At 33.6% G+C, this 19,272-nt stretch overlaps 1 protein-coding gene across 1 annotated transcript; it reads left to right on the top strand.

The window, feature by feature from the left end:
- The first annotated feature begins 477 nt into the window (after positions 1-477).
- Positions 478-1,862, top strand: LOC139850528 (cytosolic sulfotransferase 12-like). Its single transcript, XM_071840099.1, has one exon. It carries the CDS (start codon positions 814-816, stop codon positions 1,801-1,803), a length of 990 nt encoding a protein of 329 aa, XP_071696200.1. The 5' UTR covers positions 478-813; the 3' UTR covers positions 1,804-1,862.
- Positions 1,863-19,272: the final 17,410 nt, after the last annotated feature.

The raw sequence follows: 19,272 nt of genomic DNA, 5'->3' as shown, positions 1-19,272 counted from the left end.
TACACATACATTTACACGACGCATCACTTTTTTACATTCAATCCGCCTGACCGGAATCACTAAGTAGCCCATCCGACTTACTGGAATATCAAAGAGCTCACAAGCTTTGTTCGGCAACAAGTAACGTCATTTGAACAATAAAACCTAACGCCTCCCCTTGATCCATCGCTTACTGGCGGCTAGCCCAACGATGGTGAGTCTACGTTTAACTACCCCTTCTGAGATCATCATCCCGTATGAGGGTTATTCACGGTACTCTAGACCGGAGAGTTAAACTTGAACGACTCTTAAATCCCTCACCTTTGTTGATCAACATGGACCGAACCCCTTTGATCTAATCCATGCCTGATCACTATTCATGGGAGATTCATAAATAGAATATATAATAAGTTTTTATTTTGAACAACAGTTCGGGATTAACCACATGGACTAAACCACCCACGCGTTCATCTCCCGCGGTTACATAGCCCGCTCCCACCCACTGCCCCCGCAACGCGATGTGCGGAAGGTACCCTTGAGTGGAATTCAAGGGTTAAGGGGCAACCTTGTGTGCAATGTTGCACACCACAGGAGTCGAACTCCTGACCTCTTGCTAAGAAAGGCAATCCACTACTAAATGAACTACAACACAAGGTTTGATAGAATATATACTAATACTGATACTAATATTAATACTAATTTACTCGTATGTGGTAAAAAAATAGTGCTATTTATAGGTGAATGCATGCCCACATGTTTCAGAAAAATATATCCATAGTTTACATTAACTAAATCCTTAAGCAGTTAAGCATACATATATAAACTGTAATCTCGATGCAAACATCCAATGTTTCTTTGCCAATATATCTTATAGAAGATGATACGACTCAAGAATGTAAGTCGTTAATTTCGTCCCTTCCGAAAGAAACGGGTTGGGTCGTATCATCATTATACAACTATCAAGGTTTTTGGCATCCTTCAAGACAATTACAAGGAGTACTTTCATGTCAAAAACACTTTGAAGCTCAAGAATCAGACATTCTTCTTGTTACCACTCCTAAATCAGGCACAACATGGTTAAAAGCCATAGTGTTTTCCCTAATAAACCGAACCCGTTTTTCACAAACCATAAACCATCACCCTTTACTATCAAATAATCCCCATATCCTTGTGCCTTTTTTAGAGCTTAAGCTCTATGTTGACAACGAAAATCCAGATCTCTCGTGCTTAACATCTCCTAGACTCTTTTCGACTCATCTACCGTTCGTCTCTTTACCAAACTCTGTTCTTGATTCACACTGCAAGGTTGTTTACATGTGTAGAGACCCGAAAGACACTTTTGTTTCACTTTGGGCTTTTGCAAACAAGTTGAGACTTAAGGAAATGGGGACAAATTCACTTGAAGAAGTACTTGACAAGTTTTGTAGGGGAGTGAGTTTGTATGGACCGTTTTGGGATCATGTGTTAGGCTATTGGAACGAAAGCTTAATAAATCCGGAAAAAGTATTTTTCTTGAAATATGAGGAGATGAAAGAGCAACCAGAGTTTCATTTGAAGAAATTAGCAGACTTTTTAGGCTGCTCATTTAGCTCGAAAGAAATCGAAGAAAACGCGGTTGAGGGTATATTGAATATTTGTAGCTTTGATAATCTGAGTAATTTAAAGGTTAACAAGGAAGGGAAGCTACCATCGGGGGAAAATTCGAGCGCGTTTTTTCGAAAAGGTGAAGTTGGAGATTGGAAGAATCATCTTACTGCGGAAATGGCGAAGCGGGTAGACAATATTTGTGATGAAAAGTTTGATGGTTCTGGGTTAAAATTCTAGTGAATTTATTGTGTGTTTTTGTGTTTCATCAGTGTCTATTTGTTTCAAAATAAGACATCACATAGGTGCTCTGTTATGTTAGAGTTAAATTAGTTTCTGTTGGTAACAACCATAATAATATCTAATATGGATCATATATAGGATATTTTCTGTCTAGTCTATCTATTTGTAAATATCGTATCGTTATGTCTCAAAATAAAGGGTTTACATTGGTGCGAAAATGATTTGGGCCGGTTTTTTCGAAAGGCTCGGGCAACAGGGTGTAATAAATCCGGGTGCTTAATTTTGTTTGGTACTCTTCATGCTTCATTTTTTTTTTTTTTTTTTTTCATTTTATTTGCTTCGTAGTTTGTTGCTTGAGGCTCATATTTAAGTTCATTGGTGTGTTTTCATTTTGTGGTTATTATGCTAGCTTATGCTCTTGGCTCGATTTAAATTTCCGGTTGTTTCTTGTGTTATATTGTTTGTCTCTTTGACTAGGTTTGGCTCGATTGTAGATAGATGCTAGATTTTTTTTTCTTTTTAAGTTTCGAACAACGCCGTTGCATCGTTGTATTCTTGTTCGGCCTTTTCATCTTTCGATAAATAAGCCTTTGTTTATATAGTTTTCGTTTTTTCAAAAAAAAAAAAAATATTGAAATAAACGATCGGATGAGAGGGAATCATTTAAGAAAAAATTAACCTCGTAATTTTTCTAACATATATGTATATGTCGCTATCTCATGTTAATATGTAACTACCACAAGATCTAGTAACGATTTGAAAATTGTTTTCATGTGTATATTAATTAAGTATTATACATATATTTATATTTATTATATTTATGAGCTCGTGTGTTGCACGGTGATTCATCCGCAAACATTATTGGTTTTTAAACTTATATATGAAATAACGATATTATAGGAAAAATGTCAAAAGTACTGTTGTGATTAAATTAGTAAAATATATTTTTGTAAGCAACACACATTAGTAAAACTTTGATAAATTATAGTTCATACATAAATTTTAAGAGCATGTGTGTTGCACGATAGCTATAAAAAATAGTTTTCCTAACATAATTATGTCATTGTGTAAAGTACCTGATATAGAAAATAATGTGGTTGTCGTGCAACGCACATGCTCTTAAAATCTATGTATGAACTATAATTTATCAAAGTTTGACTAATGTGTGTTGTTTACAAAAACATATTTTACTAATTCAACCACAAAAGTACTTTTGACACTTTTCCTATAATATCGGTATTTCATATATAAGTTTAAAAATAAATAATGTTTGCAGATGAGTCCACGTGCAACGCACGGGCTCATAAATCTAGTATATGTATAATACTTAATTAATATACACATGAAAACAATTTTCAAATCGTTCCTAGATCTTGTGGTAGTTACATATTAACATGAGATAGTGACATAGTAGCTGTCTCGAGGCGGGTGTTCTTGGGTTGCCCGACGGGTAGCTTTGTGACAGGGTTACGGTTTGGAGAGTTGGTGCGGTCATTTGTGGGTGTGTGGAGCGAAGTTCACGTTGCAAACTTTGGCTCGGGCGTGGAGGATTTTTTGATTTAGTTTTCTAGTTTGTGGTTACGACACGTTTAAATTTGGGTGTTTAAAGTTGGGTGTTTCGGGGATCTATTTAATTCAGTATTGTATTGTTCTCAATTGTAATAGGTTGATAGTCAATCGCGTTTCGTGTTGAACGTCAGTTTATTTCAAACAGATTTCACAATGTAATCTGTCAGATGTATTTCATTTATATATAATTATATGTATTTTCGCCAAAAAAATTAGGATCAAGGTGGACAAAATCAATATTGTTAATAATGAATCAGACTATTGGTAGCAAATAATCCACTAATATCCATATATAGTGGATAGCCACTTTCTATGTAGTCGAAACTGCCTAGATTCAGTCTTTTTTATCAATTTAAATTGAACACTTTTTTTTTTTTTTGAAAAGCATTTAAATTGAACACTTACATAAAGAAACGGCGAATAAGCAACAAGCTGATGGGAAAATAAGTCACAACGGGTAATTTGACAAAACGAAAATAAACCCCGTTAGACAAACACTTTCCCGACCCGTATGAAACCGTGAGGATGCTAACAAATAAACTATACCAAATACAATTCAAATCAACCCCAAATCAACAATATAAAGAATAATTGAGCAAACTCAAATACAAGAGCTTTTTACGTGGAAAAACCTCTCAAAACGGGAGTAAAAAATCACGGGACCCGAAAGCCACTTAAATTCCACTATCACCAACAAGAGAGCAATACAATAGGTCTTCTTTAGATCAACAAGAGGCATACAACATCATCATACTCTTGAACTACAAAAATCAACAAGTATATGAAACACCTAAAGACAAAAGAGGAATTTTCTCACCCAAAACTACTACTGTTCCAGCAGGAAGAACTCGACCTAGAGACCTTATTAGACGAATTCAATGGCACTGATGTTAGGAAGACACAACCCAAAAATGGTGAAGATTCAACGGTCGGATCTCCAGGGATCGAAGATTTTCTGGACTGCTGTATTTGTAGACGGGAATTGGGAATCACGCTCCTTTTCTTAATCTCTCCAATCTCTTATGTGTCAAATGGCTGCACAAAAACCTTTTATATGATGCCCTAAAGATACAAGGCCAAGGAAACCTTGTATGGACCTAATTGTTGGGCTTTGGGCCATCCTCATAAATGGAAACCCAAATAAAACCCAACAAATCTCCCCCTTTCCGATTATGAGAAAGAGATCGCCATCCAAGCGATCTGTGACGACCCGGAAATTTCTGACCAAATTTAAACTTAACCTTTATATGTTTCCGACACGATAAGCAGAATTTGTAATGTTGAATCTCAAAAAGTTTGGAACTACATTCATGTAATCAATTACCCTTTGACCGTGTTATACGATTCACGAACAATTATGAGTATATAGATATGTATATATAATATATAATATTAACTGAAAACATTAACAAAGTATTAGATATATGATACTTTACATGAACGTATTTGTTTCGATATATTTATCGACAGAATTAAGAGATAATATCAAATGATTGAATTATCAGATACATTATGATATGATTACGGACCTATGTTATGAGGTCCACTGTGATTTAAGAAATCTATTCTTTTTGACAACATTCGGAAAATGGTAAAGTGATTTATAAATAAGAACAAATGTGTCAATTAACAGGAACTAGACAAGGGTTAGTGAAAATTCCTGTTTAATTTTCAAGGCATGTTTTATAATATTTTCCTCGTGACCTTGATAAGATAACTATCTTAACTTTCATTTTATTTAATATGAAATAAGAACGTGGAGTGTAAATAACTTAGATGTTGGATATCGACAAGTTAAGTAACTCGACATTTTTCATTAAGATGATTTCATACGTTTATTTAACCTTTGGACTTTATTCCATGCTTCACCAACAGACTGTAATTTAAAAACTTGAAACCTATTATGAATATATATAATTCTACTTTTCTAAAATGTTTTATGATATAATGATTTCCATTATTTTAACCTTTTAACAAAATGATTCTTAAATATATTTAGTTTTGGAAAACAAAATTATCATATTTATTTGATTTAGTTTCAAAAGTACAAAAAATGTTTTCAGTTTAAAAAGAACTTTATTATTAAAGCGTATATATCTTTTATAAATATCTAGAACCACTTTTGACAACTCATTACTTAACCAGTATGATAAAGATAACGATATTTATATTTTATTTTATTAAATATATATAACGATTTAAATTAATATTATATATATTTATACACATATTATACGTATATAGTTTTATAATTTTACTATACTTTAACTTTACCTTTACTTTACTTTTACTTTACTTTAACTTTAATAATTCATACTTTAATAATTCACTTTAATAATTCATACTTTAATAATTCATACTTTAATAATTCACTTTAATAATTCACTTTAATAATTCATACTTTAATAATTCACTTTAATAATTCATACTTTAATAATTTACTTTAATAATTCGCTTTAATAATTCATACTTTAATAATTCACTTTAATAATTCATACTTTAATAATTCAAAAATCTATTATAAATAGAATTGAATAGGTTTCATTATTTCATAGAAACTTGAAAATATATTTCTCTAAACTCTCTCAATCGAATTACATATATATATTTTCTTTATATTATTTCAAGATATTATTAGTATACATAAAATACTACGATGGAGTTATACTCAGATGATTTCAAAATAAGTTTTCAAACGGGATAGAGCTAAGGAAATTATGGGTTATAGCTATGGAGGTTATGGGTATTGATCGAGGGTATTGCTCGTGAGGTCAACCTAACGTTTATCATTTTCATTGCGTCTACGTACTTTCCTGCAATATTGAATCACAATATTGATACGTTCGTGAATCCGAGACAAACCTTGCACTTGTTCAGTGCCGTCATATACATAATTGCTACGAAATACAGTATTGTGAGTTTCATTTGCTCCCTCTTTAATTGCTTTTGCAATATATATTTTTGGGCAGAGAATACATGCGCTGTTTTATAAATGTTTTACGAAGTAGGCACAAGTACTAAAACTAATTCTATGTGGGTTTTAACCAGAAATATACCCTTAGCTTGGTAACATTAAACTACTTGTCTATGTACGGTAGGCGCGAATCCTAAAGATAGATCTATTGGGCCTGACAAACCTCATCCTGACTATGGGATGCTTTAGTACTTCGAGGTTATTTTAAACACACCTGATCTGGTATACTTCAGAGGGTAAAACATGAATGTTAAGGCTTGTTACCGGGTGCCTACAACTTATAGAATACTTTTAAACACTTGCGAGTGTACGGATATTTATGGAAACTGAAATCTTGTGGTCTATTACTATTACGGAAATGATTGATTATGATAAACTAATGAACTCACCAACCTTTTGGTTGACACTTTAAAGCATGTTTATTCTCAGGTATTAAAGAAATCTTCCGCTGTGCATTAGCTCATTTTAAGGATATTACCTGGAGTCATTCATGACATACTTTGAAAGACGTTGCATTCGAGTCGTTGAGTTCATCAAGATTAATATTAAGTCAATTATAGTTGGATGTAATATGAAATGGTATGCATGCCGTCAATTTTTGATGTAAAGAAAGTTTGTCTTTTAAAAACGAATGCAATGTTTGTAAAACGTATCATATAGAGGTCAAATACCTCGCGATGTAATCAACTATTGTGAATCATTTATAATGTATATGAACGGGTCCTTTCAGTTGGTATCAGAGCGGTGGTCTTAGCGAACCAGGTCTTGCATTAGTGTGTCTAACTGATAATTGTTAAGATGCATTAGTGAGTCTGGACTTCGACCGTGTCTGCATGTCAAAAGTTTTATTTATCATTTTTAGTCGGAAATCATCTACTTACAATCCTTAGGAAATTACCTGCTTATCATTCTTAGTCTAGACACGTCTTGCTGCATTGATTGCATGAATAGTGTATAGACAAAATTCATATCTTAGCGTATCTGCTAAATCATATCTTATCGTATCTATTACCGTAAACTTTGCCTGTCATATTCCGTAAATTCCTCCGTAATCTATGAAATCTTTTGATCTATATATATAGATATTCTATGTAGTTAAAATACCACCCGATAGCCGGAAAATAATTTCGTATCGAAAAATCCTTTATCAAATCGTACGAAATGGAATTCGTCATCAGTTCAAGTTCCTCGGATTCCAAAATGGAATCCCACTTAAGCTCCGAAAGCAGTGTGACTGGAATGGATCAACCAATCAGCCATCATCTATTCTGGATGAATTGGGGATGGGTTCGTAGCCTCCTTAATCATTGGAGACAAGAAGAAGGCGATCCTTTCCATCCACCACATTGCCCTCTTGGCAATGAGCCTGAAGCACTTACCGGCAAACCTGTCCGAAACACCATTTTCTCTCTCATTTCCAGAGTATCTCATCATGATTATATACTACACCAAATTCTAGATCTTATTTATCCGCTCATCCGAACCGACAATCACCCCGGTGTAATAGAAGAAGTCAACGAGCTTCGCGCTCGGGTAGTGGCTTTGGAGAATATGGTGCAAATGTTACAAACACCAGCAGCAGCACCAGCAACATAACCAGTACCACCATCAACAACATCAACAGTACCATTACCACCACCAACAACAACCGCATCGCAAACCTCAACTTCACAATCTGTCCCATGAGCATCGACGTCATACGCCCTGTAGATACTAAGGAATACCACAACGATGAAATATTGATTCATAACTTCATTGGGAAAACATTCTACGACGATTATGTAATTTCTAAAGTTTAGAAATTATCTATCCTAGCCTTAACCATAAATCAAGTGAGTTTAATTTAATATTAACTCATTAAATCTATATTACATCTGAAGAAATATACACATATATTTCCATAAAGACTATAATAAATTTTTTTTGTACAAAATATTAATTGTGACATTTTTTTTAACGGGTAGGTAATATCCGAGAGATATATAAATTCACAATTAATATGTTACATTCTTTGAATCTGATTCAGCAAATAATCCATTATACTCCCTACTTTCACAACAATATACATTCTTTTATAGAAATCAAAACAACCATACTCATTCAAAAATCTAATTACATATTCTGATTTTGAAATCGCCGAATTCAATTCAAGTTATAACCGGTATCATCACTCTTAGATTCTTACATCTTTAAAAGCTATACTTTAACTTCAAAACTGTGTTAGAACATCGTATGTATATTAACGATTATAATCTGTGTTCAAGCCCTTCGAAATACCTGAAGACACTTCAAATAATGAACACTCGAGATGATGATCCAACCACATGTTATCCACAGTTACGTACCTGAAAAACTCTTGAAACTAAAGTCATAATTTAACATGTATCCATGTCAGACCTTTTGGCATTTACTAGCTAAAATAACTTTTCAATCCCTTCCAAAAATAGACGGTTTTGTCACAGCTCCAGCAAACCAACTTCAATTGTTCATTCGAATAAGCCTTATTATAATGATTACCCTTTCATCATTATTACCGGGGAACCTTTCATATCTCGCCACATTAGCAGTAAACTTATTAACAACTTCATTGATCTTTGACTTTCTGAAAAATCTTTATATTTATCAAAACCCCATCATTTACTCATCTGCATCTTGTAACGAGAATTGCCATACAAATCATCGGAAATTAGCAATCGGTATTTTGAAATCTCGCAGCATGTCTACGCCAACAATTATATGTATCTATCTTCTGGACTTATATACTTTGAATGTGAAGTTTCTGAAAAATACCCTAAACTGCGAACTAGTTCTTGAAATACTGATGAAGCAGCAAAAACTATAAACGACCTTAACAGTAAAAAGTTTGATGATAAAGAGTAGTGTGTTGGCAAAGCTCAGAAAAAGAGAAGATTTGGTACTGAAAATACGGATTGAGCAAACCATGAAGAAGGCTGTGGATAAATCACAAGGACGAAATCTACCTTCAAAGAATCCAAATGATTCCGTGTCTACTGAAGTCATTATCGAATACCTTGCTCCTGACTCTAAACCCTTACGGACAATATTCTTCATCATCCTCTGATATTAGAAATTTTAAGATATCATCGTATCTTTCATTATAAATATCCTCCATATTTCTGAAGATATTTCCATAATTATTCTTATTTAAAATCATTTACCTCTTCGTGTTGTATGTATTACATCATAAAAGAAACTATTTTAGTTTCTAAATTCTGAAACTTTCGAATTTAAAATAGGAATATTTTTGAAGTAGTGTTGGGAACTGAAGCATGAACTAGTATAATATAATAACATTTGATCAACGTGATTATATTACAGTAAGTCATGCTGAGTTTCTAAATGGAACGTGATGATTCACAGATCATAACGTCATCATGTGCTATGTTACACGACTCTTGTATTCTCTTTAACCTCTAAAATATCAAGAAAATATTTCTTGATGATTCGGCCTTTTCCGAGGTATTCTAGTAATTTGACAAGTCAAGATCGTGCCATTACAATTTCCTTCTTGGAACATTAACAATGTTCATTCCGAAATTCATATATGCGAATTCTGGACCATTACAAGCGGTGCTTAATCGCAAGAAGAAGAAATGAAAGGACAAAACTCCGAAATAGAAATTGGGGTATACATCGCAGCAAATAAAAGAGAGCATTAATTGGGGATGACAATGATTATAGAAGACCGAAGCAGGGACAGCGAAATATAAGGGAAGATATAAAACCCAACAACAACCCAGAAACTATAAACCATATATATCGATGCATATAGCAATATAAAGACACAAGAGAACTAAAAACACTATAAAACCAAGAGTATAGTAGAAGTAAATAGATTCTTCTTGAGGTAGATGAAAAATAAGAACGACAGATATGAAAGTGAGGAGTATATCGAGAATCAGCACTGGATGAAGCATATTGACGAATAATTTTAAAGTAAGAATTGAGGGAGAAAGAATAGAAGGTGTGAATTAAAAGGAAACGAAGGAGGTGGATTTATAGTGAAATATCCGACAGAAAAATCGAGATGAATCATCGCATTAAATCGAAGAGGATCATAATTTCCTTAATCACCGAAGAATCAAATCCTATATAGATTACAAAGATTTTCTTTAATTCGGAGATCAACCATGATGACGTCAAAAGATAAGATGAACCCCTATTTTCTCATTTCACTCTTTTACGATAGCTTCACTCATACGTTTCGAGTAATCGAATTATTTTATCCATATTTCTCAATCATGATAAAACCCTATGAATCAACTTATATTCGTCATAATAACATTCTTATTGTTAGCCATGACGACCTCGATCAAATTTCGGGACGAAATTTCTTTAACGGGTAGGTACTGTGACGACCCGGAAATTTCCGACCAAATTTAAACTTAACCTTTATATGTTTCCGACACGATAAGCAGAATTTGTAATGTTGAATCTCAAAAAGTTTGGAACTACATTCATGTAATCAATTACCCTTTGACCGTGTTCGACGATTCACGAACAATTATGAGTATATAGATATGTATATATAATATATAATATTAACTGAAAACATTAACAAATTATTAGATATATGATACTTTACATGAGCATATTTGTTTCGATATATTTATCGACAGAATTAAGAGATAATATCAAATGATTGAATTATCAGATACATTATGATATGATTACGGACCTATGTTATGAGGTCCACTGTGATTTAAGAAATCTATTCTTTTTGACAACATTCGGAAAATGGTAAAGTGATTTATAAATAAGAACAAATGTGTCAATTAACGTGAACTAGACAAGGGTTAGTGGAAATTCCTGTTTAATTTTCAAGGCATGTTTTATAATATTTTCCTCGTGACCTTGATAAGATAACTATCTTAACTTTCATTTTATTTAATATGAAATAAGAACGTGGAGTGTAAATAACTTAGATGTTGGATATCGACAAGTTAAGTAACTCGACATTTTTCATTAAGATGATTTCATATGTTTATTTAACCTTTGGACTTTATTCCATGCTTTACCAACAGACTGTAATTTAAAAACTTGAAACCTATTATGAATATATATAATTCTACATTTCTAAAATGTTTTATGATATAACGATTTCCATTATTTTAACCTTTTAACAAAATGATTCTTAAATATATTTAGTTTTGGAAAAAAAAATTATCATATTTATTTGATTTAGTTTCAAAAGTACAAAAAACGTTTTCAGTTTAAAAAAACTTTATTATTAAAGCGTATATATCTTTTATAAATATCTAGAAACACTTTTGACAACTCATTACTTAACCAGTATGATAAAGATAACGAGATTTATATTTTATTTTATTAAATATATATAACGATTTAAATTAATATTATATATATTTATACACGTATTATACATATATAGTTTTATACTTTTACTATACTTTAACTTTACCTTTACTTTACTTTTACTTTACTTTAACTTTAATAATTCATACTTTAATAATTCACTTTAATAATTCATACTTTAATAATTCACTTTAATAATTCATACTTTAATAATTCACTTTAATAATTCACTTTAATAATTCATACTTTAATAATTTACTTTAATAATTCACTTTAATAATTCATACTTTAATAATTCACTTTAATAATTCGCTTTAATAATTCATACTTTAATAATTCACTTTAATAATTCATACTTTAATAATTCACTTTAATAATTCAAAAATCTATTATAAATAGAATTGAATAGGTTTCATTATTTCATAGAAACTTGAAAATATATTTCTCTAAACTCTCTCAATTAAATTACATATATATATTTTCTTTATATTATTTCAAGATATTATTAGTATACATAAAATACTACGATGGAGTTATACTCAGACGATTTCAAAATAAGTTTCAAACGGGATAGAGCTAAGGAAATTATGAGTTATAGCTATGGAGGTTATGGGTATTGATCGAGGGTATTGCTCGTGAGGTCAATCTAACGTTTATCATTTTCGTTGCGTCTACGTACTTTCCTGCAATATTGAATCACAATATTGATACGTTCGTGAATCCGAGACAAACCCTGCACTTGTTCAGTGCCGTCATATACATAATTGCTACGAAATACAGTATTGTGAGTTTCATTTGCTCCCTCTTTAATTGCTTTTGCAATATATATTTTTGGCCTGAGAATACATGCGCTGTTTTATAAATGTTTTACGAAGTAGGCACAAGTACTAAAACTAATTCTATGTGGGTTTAAACCAGAAATATACCCTTAGCTTGGTAACATTAAACTACTTGTCTATGTACGGTAGGCGCGAATCCTAAAGATAGATCTATTGGGCCTGACAAACCTCATCCTGACTATGGGATGCTTTAGTACTTCGAGGTTATTTTAAACACACCTGATCTGGTGTACTTCAGAGGGTAAAACATGAATGTTAAGGCTTGTTACCGGGTGCCTACAACTTATAGAATACTTTTAAACACTTGCGAGTGTACGGATATTTATGGAAACTGAAATCTTGTGGTCTATTACTATTACGGAAATGATTGATTATGATAAAATAATGAACTCACCAACCTTTTGGTTGACACTTTAAAGCATGTTTATTCTCAGGTATTAAAGAAATCTTCCGCTGTGCATTAGCTCATTTTAAGGATATTACCTGGAGTCATTCATGACATACTTTGAAAGACGTTGCATTCGAGTCGTTGAGTTCATCAAGATTAATATTAAGTCAATTATAGTTGGATGTAATATGAAATGGTATGCATGCCGTCAATTTTTGATGTAAAGAAAGTTTGTCTTTTAAAAACGAATGCAATGTTTGTAAAACGTATCATATAGAGGTCAAATACCTCGCGATGTAATCAACTATTGTGAATCGTTTATAATGTATATGAACGGGTCCTTTCACGATCGAGCAACATACCTTGTGCTTTTCACTCGCCAAAGCCTTTGTGAACATGTCGGAACCATTATCATTGGTATGAACTTTATCAAGTTCAAACAAACCATCTTCAAGACATTCTCTAATCCAATGATACCTCACATCAATATGTTTCGTCCGCTTATGAAACATAGAGTTTCTAGCCAAGTGAATCGCACTCTCATTGTCACAAAGAACCACATATCTTGATTGCCTAAACCCAAGGTCTTGAAGAAACCTTTTCATCCACAATAGTTCTTTGCACGCTTCTGTTGCTGCCATATACTCAGCCTCAATCGTAGACAACGCAACACACTTTTGCAACCTTGATTGCCATGAAACCGCTCCCCCTGCGAAGGTCATCAAATATCCAGAAGTGGACTTAATGTTATCTTTGTTTCCTGCCATATCTTTAGTCTGTATAACCAACAAGCATCGGCTCTCTATTTCCAAACATGATACCTAACTTGGAAGTACCTCTTAAGTATCTCAAAATCCATTTAACAGCTTCCAAATGCTTCTTAACATAAACCGACTAACAAGACCTACCGCATGAGCTATATCAGGCCTAGTACACACCATAGCATACATCAGGCTACTAACCGCTGAAGCATATGGAACTCTGTCCATCTCCTCAACATCCTCCTTTGAAGAAGGGCAATCTCTATCGGTTAGCTTAAAGTTAGTAGTAAGAGGGGAACTAACCACTTCAGCTTTTCCCATGTTGAATCTACTAAGCACCTTTTCAATGTATTGCTCTTGTGATATATGTAACATCTTAGCACCTCTATCTCTAGAAATCCGAATGCCAAGAATCTGTTTTGCTTGCCCCAAGTCTTTCATAGCAAAAGATTTGCTTAATTCTTGCTTCAACTTCGCAATTCTTTCAATATTTTTACCAGGAATCAGCATATCATCAACAATATGATGAAGTCATCATCACCAAACCTCTGAAAGAAAACACAATTATCTGAAGTTGTCTTTCGGTAGCCTTGATTTCCTATAACCGACTCAACTTCTTATAACACTGTCTTGGTGCTTGCTTAAGCCCATATAGACTTTTATGTAGTCTACAAACATAATCTTCTTTACCCTTAACCAGAAACCTTTCAGGTTGCACCATGTAGATTTCCTTATCCAAATCACCGTGAAGGAAAGCAGTCTTGACATCCCTTTATTCAACCTCAAGATCAAGACTAGCAGCTAACCCAAGAACCACTCGGATATATCCCATCTTCACAACCGGTGAGAAAATCTCCTCAAAATCAATATCCTTTTTCTAGTTGAATCCTTTGACATCTAACTTAGCTTTGTACCTTGGTTGAGAAGTATGCTCTTCTGACTTAAGTTTGAAAACCCATTTGTTTCTCAAAGCTTTCTTACCTTTAGGTAACTTCACCAGCTCATACGTATTGTTCTCTTATACGGAATTCATCTCATCTTTCATGGCTTCAGCCTACTCCTTCTTATGCTCATCTTTCATAGCTTCTGCATAACACTCTGGCTCTCCACCATCAGTGACTAATACATACTCATCAGCAGAATATCTAACAGAAGGATGATGGTCTCGGGTAGACCGCCTAAGTGGGACAAATGGGGGAATATCTGGTACTGAAATCTCTACCTGCTCCGGAGCATCATTATCATCAGTACCATGTTCATTATCATGAACATCATCTTCAACATGTGAATCAATATGTTGTGGAGTAACCAGATCCAAATCAGCAAGATCAGCGCTATGTTGACGAACTGACTCTGTCTCTGTCTTCTCAACATCTTTCAACATCTGATCTTCTGAAAACACAACATCTCGATTTCGTACAAGTTTCTTCTGAACTGGATCATACAACCTGTACCCAAAATCATCTTCACCATAGTCGAGGAATACACACGGCTTAGTCTTCATATCAATCTTTGACCTCTTATCTTTAAGAACATGAATAAATGCCTTACATCCAAACACGCAAATGATGGTAAGAAACATCTTTACCGCTCCAAACCCTGTTAGGAACATCAAAACGTAAAGGAACACATGAGGTTAGATTAATAATATGAACCGTCGTATTTAAAGCCTCGCCCCAAAAGGAACCAGGCAACCCTGCATGTGAAAGTAAACATCTGACTCTTTCAACCAAAGTTCTGTTCATCCTCTCTGCTAAATCATTCAACTGAGGTGCCTTTGGAGGAGTCTTCTGATGCCGGATACCATTTTCCTTAAAATAAGCATAAAATCTTCCAATTTATTCTCCACCATTATCAGTCTGAATACACTTGAGCTTCTTCCCCGTTTGCCTTTCAACTAGGGCATGAAATTCCTTAAACTTCTCAAATACTTGATCCTTTGACTTTAAGGTGTAAACCCACACCTTTCTGGAATGATCATCCAGGAATGTAACAAAGTAGGAACATCCATCAAGTGTCCTAATCTTCATAGGCCCACAAACATCCAAATGTACTAGGTCAAGTACGTTCTTCATTCGAAAAGGAGAATATCTCTTAAACACAACTCTGGTCTGTTTCCCTACCAAACAGTGAGAGCACTTAATTAAATTAATATCACTAACACACGACAACACATTCTTCTTATACAAGATAGACATCCCCTTTTCACTCATATGGCCAAGTCTTTTATGCCACAAATCAGTTGAATCAACATTGTCCACAACGTTAACAATGTTCTGGAGAATCTCCGGACGCGTAATGTATAATCTTGAGTCTTTCTTACCTCTTCCCAATATCATAGAACCAAGAGTTAGTTTCTAAATACCATTACCAAAATCGCTATGATAACCATCATCATCAAGAATGCCTGTTGAAATGACATTGAGTCTCATATCCAGAAAATGTTTTACATTATGCAAAACCAACTCCATCCCTGTGTCAAATTTCAAACAAACATTTACAATAGCAATGAGTTTAGATAACCCGGCATTACCCATCCAAGCAAATCCATAGTCACCCGGAGTGTAAGATGAGTAGTGGTCTCTACATGTTGCAACATGACATGTAGCACCACTATCAACAATCCAACTCGTGTCATCATGAGTAAGATTGATCATATCATAATCAATACAAACAAAGAACTCATCCGTGATAGCATTAACTTCAACCTTATCATCACCACCATCACTTTTCTTTTATTTATTCTTGTCATATGCATTTTTTCTTCGCGTTCTTAGACTTTGGACAATACCAATTTGTGTGCCCCTTTTCATGACAATTATAACACTCAACATTAGCAAATTTACCTTTGCTTGAGCTGCTACGATGATTGCCTCTTTTACCCTGACCTCTACTATGACTTCTCCCCCGCATTTCTGTGACCAAGATATCTGACTATGAAGAGGAACCTTGTGACTTTCTTCTCATCTCTTCATTCAATAGACTACCCTTTACAAATTCCATGGTGGTAGTACCATTAGGTGAAGAGTTAGACAATGATGTCCCAAAAGTCTCCCAAGAGTCCGGTAATGTACCAAGTAACAAAAGACCTTGAACCTCATCCACAAACTTGATACCCATTCCTGCAAGTTGATTTATAATACCCTAAAGTGCATTTAAGTGATCTATAATAGGAGTCCCATCATGATACTTCAAAGCCATCATCTGCTTAATTAAGAATAACTTGTTATTCCCAGTCTTCCATTCATATAACTGCTCAAGCTTTTTCCATAAGGCTTTAGCATCATTCTCCCTACTGATGAGGTTCACAAGATTAACATTATCATCAACCCACTTTCGAATATACCCACATACCTGTCTATGCAAAATTTTCCATTGAGCTTCAGACTTACCCTCAGACATACCCTCAGTAAAAACAGGTAAATAATAATCTTTCACATAAAGAAGATCCTCCATTTTACCTTTCCAAACATGATAATTTGAACCATTTAAACTAATCATTTTACTTGTATTAGCTTCCATCTTCCACACAAGTCAAATCAAATAACCTAGCACTTGATACCAATTTGATGGTAAAATAAGTCACAACGAGTAATTTGACAAAGCGGAAATAAACCCCGTTAGACAAAAACTTTTTTGACCCGTATGAAACCGTGAGGATGCTAACAAATAAACTATACCAAATACAATTCAAATCAGCCCCAAATCAATAATGTAAAGAATAACTGAGCAAACACAAAGACACGAGCTTTTTACGTGAAAAAACCTCTCAAAACGACAGTAAAAAATCACGGGACCCGTAGGCCACTTAAATTCCACTATCACCAACAAGAGAGCAATACAATAGGTCTTCTCTAGATCAACTAGAGTCATATAACATCATCATACTCTTGAACTACAACAATCAACAAGTATATGAAACACCTAAAGACAAAAGAGGAATTTTTCTCACCCAAAAACTTCTACTGTTCCAGCAGCAATAACTCAACCTACAAACCTTATTAGACTAATTCAACGGTTGAAAACCTTGGCATTGATGTCTGGAAGACACAATCCAAAAATGGTGAAGATTCAACGGTCGAATCTCCGGGGATCAAAGGTTTTCTGGACTGCTGTATTTGTAGACGGGAATTGGGAATCACACTCTTTTTCTTAATCTCTCCACTCTTTTATGTGTCAAATGGCTGCATAAAAACCTTTTATATGATGCCCTAAAGATACAAGGCCAAGGAAACCTTGTATGGGCCTAATTGTTGGGCTTTGGGCCATCCTCATAAATGGAAACCCAAATAAAACCCAACACAAACCACAAATGAATTAGATATCAAAAAAATTGGTACCTTCATTTAGCATCTGAGACGGGTACGATTCAAGAATACAATAGAAGATTGGTTATGGTTAGTCGCAATAACTCATACTCAATATTGTCAAGATACATTCTTTAGCACCAAGGTTCAAGATACATTCTTAATAAATACATAATACAATAAATGATGTATTAAGATTTGCAGCTCCAAGTCATTTGTTTCCATTTCAATTGTTTGAAGTCCAATACAATCAATTCAGCACAAAGTTAAGTACATTACCAGTGTGTTGACCTGCAACAACATGAAGAGGTATTTAGTAAGTAAATAATATGAAGAGGTGTTTAGCAATATTGTTGCACGACAACTCAAAAATATAGTATCCGAATGCGTTAATATTGGTACAAATTCTTGTATTATACACTTATACACTAATAAAGCAAATCATTAATGAAATTACGTTGTTTTGACCAATGCCATAACTTTGCCTACTAACTTATGGTACCAATATTAGCATGACCAGTTTCCCTTATTTCTTCAAAATCTTCCCCAACAACTTAATGTACCTTGTGTTGTGTGATCTTCTGCTAAAACAACTAAAAGTACCAAATCCCAAGTTTTATAAATGTCAACAAAAAAGGGCATACAAATATCTAATTTTCATAAACTTAAAAGGTTGAAATTCAACTGATTGCATATGATGGTCATAACCTAATAATACTCAAAAATTACATATATCATCCACTTTAATGGTACCTAATTTCATTATCATGGAAGTTTATGTTCAGCTCTTACAGTGAAACTTGCAATTTCATAAAAAGAGTATACTCTAATAAACTTACTTAGTTGAACTCTAACCATGTTCACTTCAACATCCTAAACCAATCATCTTGCAACGAATGGAGCCTTAAACAAATGATGTAAAACATATCAAAATTTTTTTTACAGAACATGAACACTTATAGTCCAGCATTTTTTTAATTAAGTCATCAAGTGGCACTTTCAAGTCATTGATATTTCTATCCAGTAATTGTTAGAATACAAAACCAAACATGCACATTTCCTGTTATAGTAAAGGTTGACTTAGATCAGAAGGGTTAACCTTCATCATTTCCAGTTTTAGCAAGTCACAATGCAACAGTAACCACAGAAGGCACAAACGGATAATCTCAACAGCTATTTCCTCTTTTGTAAAAGGGGTTCCAAAAGTATAATTGGATCCATCCTTAAATTAGAATTACCTGTTATAGTTCTTAGTTTATATAAGCACATAGCAGCTTGTAATAATTCATAT

This window comes from Rutidosis leptorrhynchoides, chromosome 5 (assembly GCF_046630445.1).
Source record: "Rutidosis leptorrhynchoides isolate AG116_Rl617_1_P2 chromosome 5, CSIRO_AGI_Rlap_v1, whole genome shotgun sequence".
Classification (NCBI taxonomy): Eukaryota; Viridiplantae; Streptophyta; class Magnoliopsida; order Asterales; family Asteraceae; genus Rutidosis; species Rutidosis leptorrhynchoides.
Note: the sequence above shows the minus strand (reverse complement) of the source record. Positions and strands in the feature narration are given on the sequence as shown.